Here is a 1,526-nt window from a genome sequence, read left to right as displayed (position 1 = left end):
TTTGTTTTCAGTTATGCACTTTCACTTACCTCTATTCCATCAAATTTGAACTTTATCACTGGTACAAAAGCGTCCTCAACAGCCTTGAAGAAACACCAAGAGAAAACAACATCACCAACAGATCTGAGACGAGGTGAAGTCACATCGACCGACATTATCGAGGACTGAAATTAACACCGAGTGAACCAGAAGAAGGCCCGAGCTCTCAGACGCTTCAGTAACGCCAACAGAAAGACGACTACAAGGTCTGGAAACAGACTTCAGTGAGAGACAACTTTCTGTTTGAACACCAGAGCTTCAGGATTTAAATGAATCATTAGAAACAGTAAAAGTGAACTCAGTCGCTCCACTGTGTACTTTGGATGTAAGAATTCCTTTATTTATTTTCCTGCCAGTTAAAGCTTCAGCAAACAGCAGCTGATAAAACAGTAGTTTCATCATGTGTACTGGTGTCGGGGATGAAACCTCTCTAAACTCTGATAGATTATATAAATATCTATATTGATGTTCTGTCTGTGAGGAGTGGAGGTTTTGTTGCTTTACTGAACGCCGCGGACACTTACCCTCAGGTCTTTGATCTCTTCGTGCTGTTTCAATTTCTCAAAGAAAGACTGGAAAAAGTCAGTTCTCTCTACGTGGCGTGGGGCCACACATAAGGCATCAATATCAGCTCCTGAAAGAAACAGCAACTGTAATCTGTGTCGAGCAGCAGCTTCAATGGCTGCAGACTAACAATCTGATAAGTGCACTGAAGAAAGTCGCTGCGTTAAAAGGGAAAGACTTCAAGAAGTGTGTGACCGACACGATAACAGATAAAAGGAGTTAACAACAAGTAGTTTCTGCTCTCTTCAGGGTCAGAAAGGATGATTTAATATTCAGTAGCTCTGACTGACATCAATAACAGTTCTGATTCCTCAGGTTTATTTTTCTAGTAAAGTTCATTTAACTTTATGTTTTGTAAAAGAAGTCCAAATAATTTATTATGAATCAGCTGTAACTGAATTCTCTCTAAGTTTCCTCATCAGCTGGTCGTTGCCTGTTCCTCTTTATCTCCAGCAGTGTTTCACAGGAACTGAAGGAACGAGACCTTTTCTGTTTACTTCAAAAGCTCTAAACTGAAACTTCAGCTGCTCTGTGTTTATGTGTTCGCTCTCCTTCGCAGTTCAAGAGCGACATGAGGAAGTTCAACTGATTTACTGGGAAATAATGTGGCAGTTCATTAAGAAGTGCAACTGAGCATTGATCAGAGGTTAGAATCACAGTTATGAAGAAGAAACAAACACGCAGCAAGATAATGTACATTTACAGTGTTCACTGTCGTGTGGTTCAGGAGCAATGACTCAGACACAACCGTACAGGTGTGTTCGGTAAAGTATCTACAGACGTACCTTTTGTGTGCACTCCGAGTCGGTAGGAACCAAATGTAAATATCTTTCCTCCAACGCAGCTTATAGCTGAAGGTGGAAGGTTCTGTGGAGGGAAACAGCAAAGTGTCTTTATCACACAACACAAAGCTTCAGATCACC

At 41.0% G+C, this 1,526-nt stretch overlaps 1 protein-coding gene across 2 annotated transcripts in view; it reads right to left on the bottom strand.

The window, feature by feature from the left end:
* The window catches only part of papolg (poly(A) polymerase gamma), a gene marked incomplete at its 5' end in the record, with an annotated part of 9,947 nt that extends 8,477 nt beyond the window's left edge, over positions 1-1,470 (bottom strand). For both annotated transcript variants that reach the window (XM_035664216.1, XM_035664217.1), the window contains 3 exon segments: positions 30-83; positions 564-673; positions 1,389-1,470. In XM_035664216.1, the coding sequence (XP_035520109.1) occupies positions 30-83; positions 564-673; positions 1,389-1,470 (246 nt within the window).
* Positions 1,471-1,526: the final 56 nt, after the last annotated feature.

Source organism: Morone saxatilis, unplaced genomic scaffold (genome assembly GCF_004916995.1).
Source record: "Morone saxatilis isolate NCDOM2014 unplaced genomic scaffold, NCSU_SB_2.0 Contig19, whole genome shotgun sequence".
In the NCBI taxonomy this organism is placed as follows: domain Eukaryota; kingdom Metazoa; phylum Chordata; class Actinopteri; family Moronidae; genus Morone; species Morone saxatilis.
This window is presented reverse-complemented; position numbering and strand designations above follow the sequence as displayed.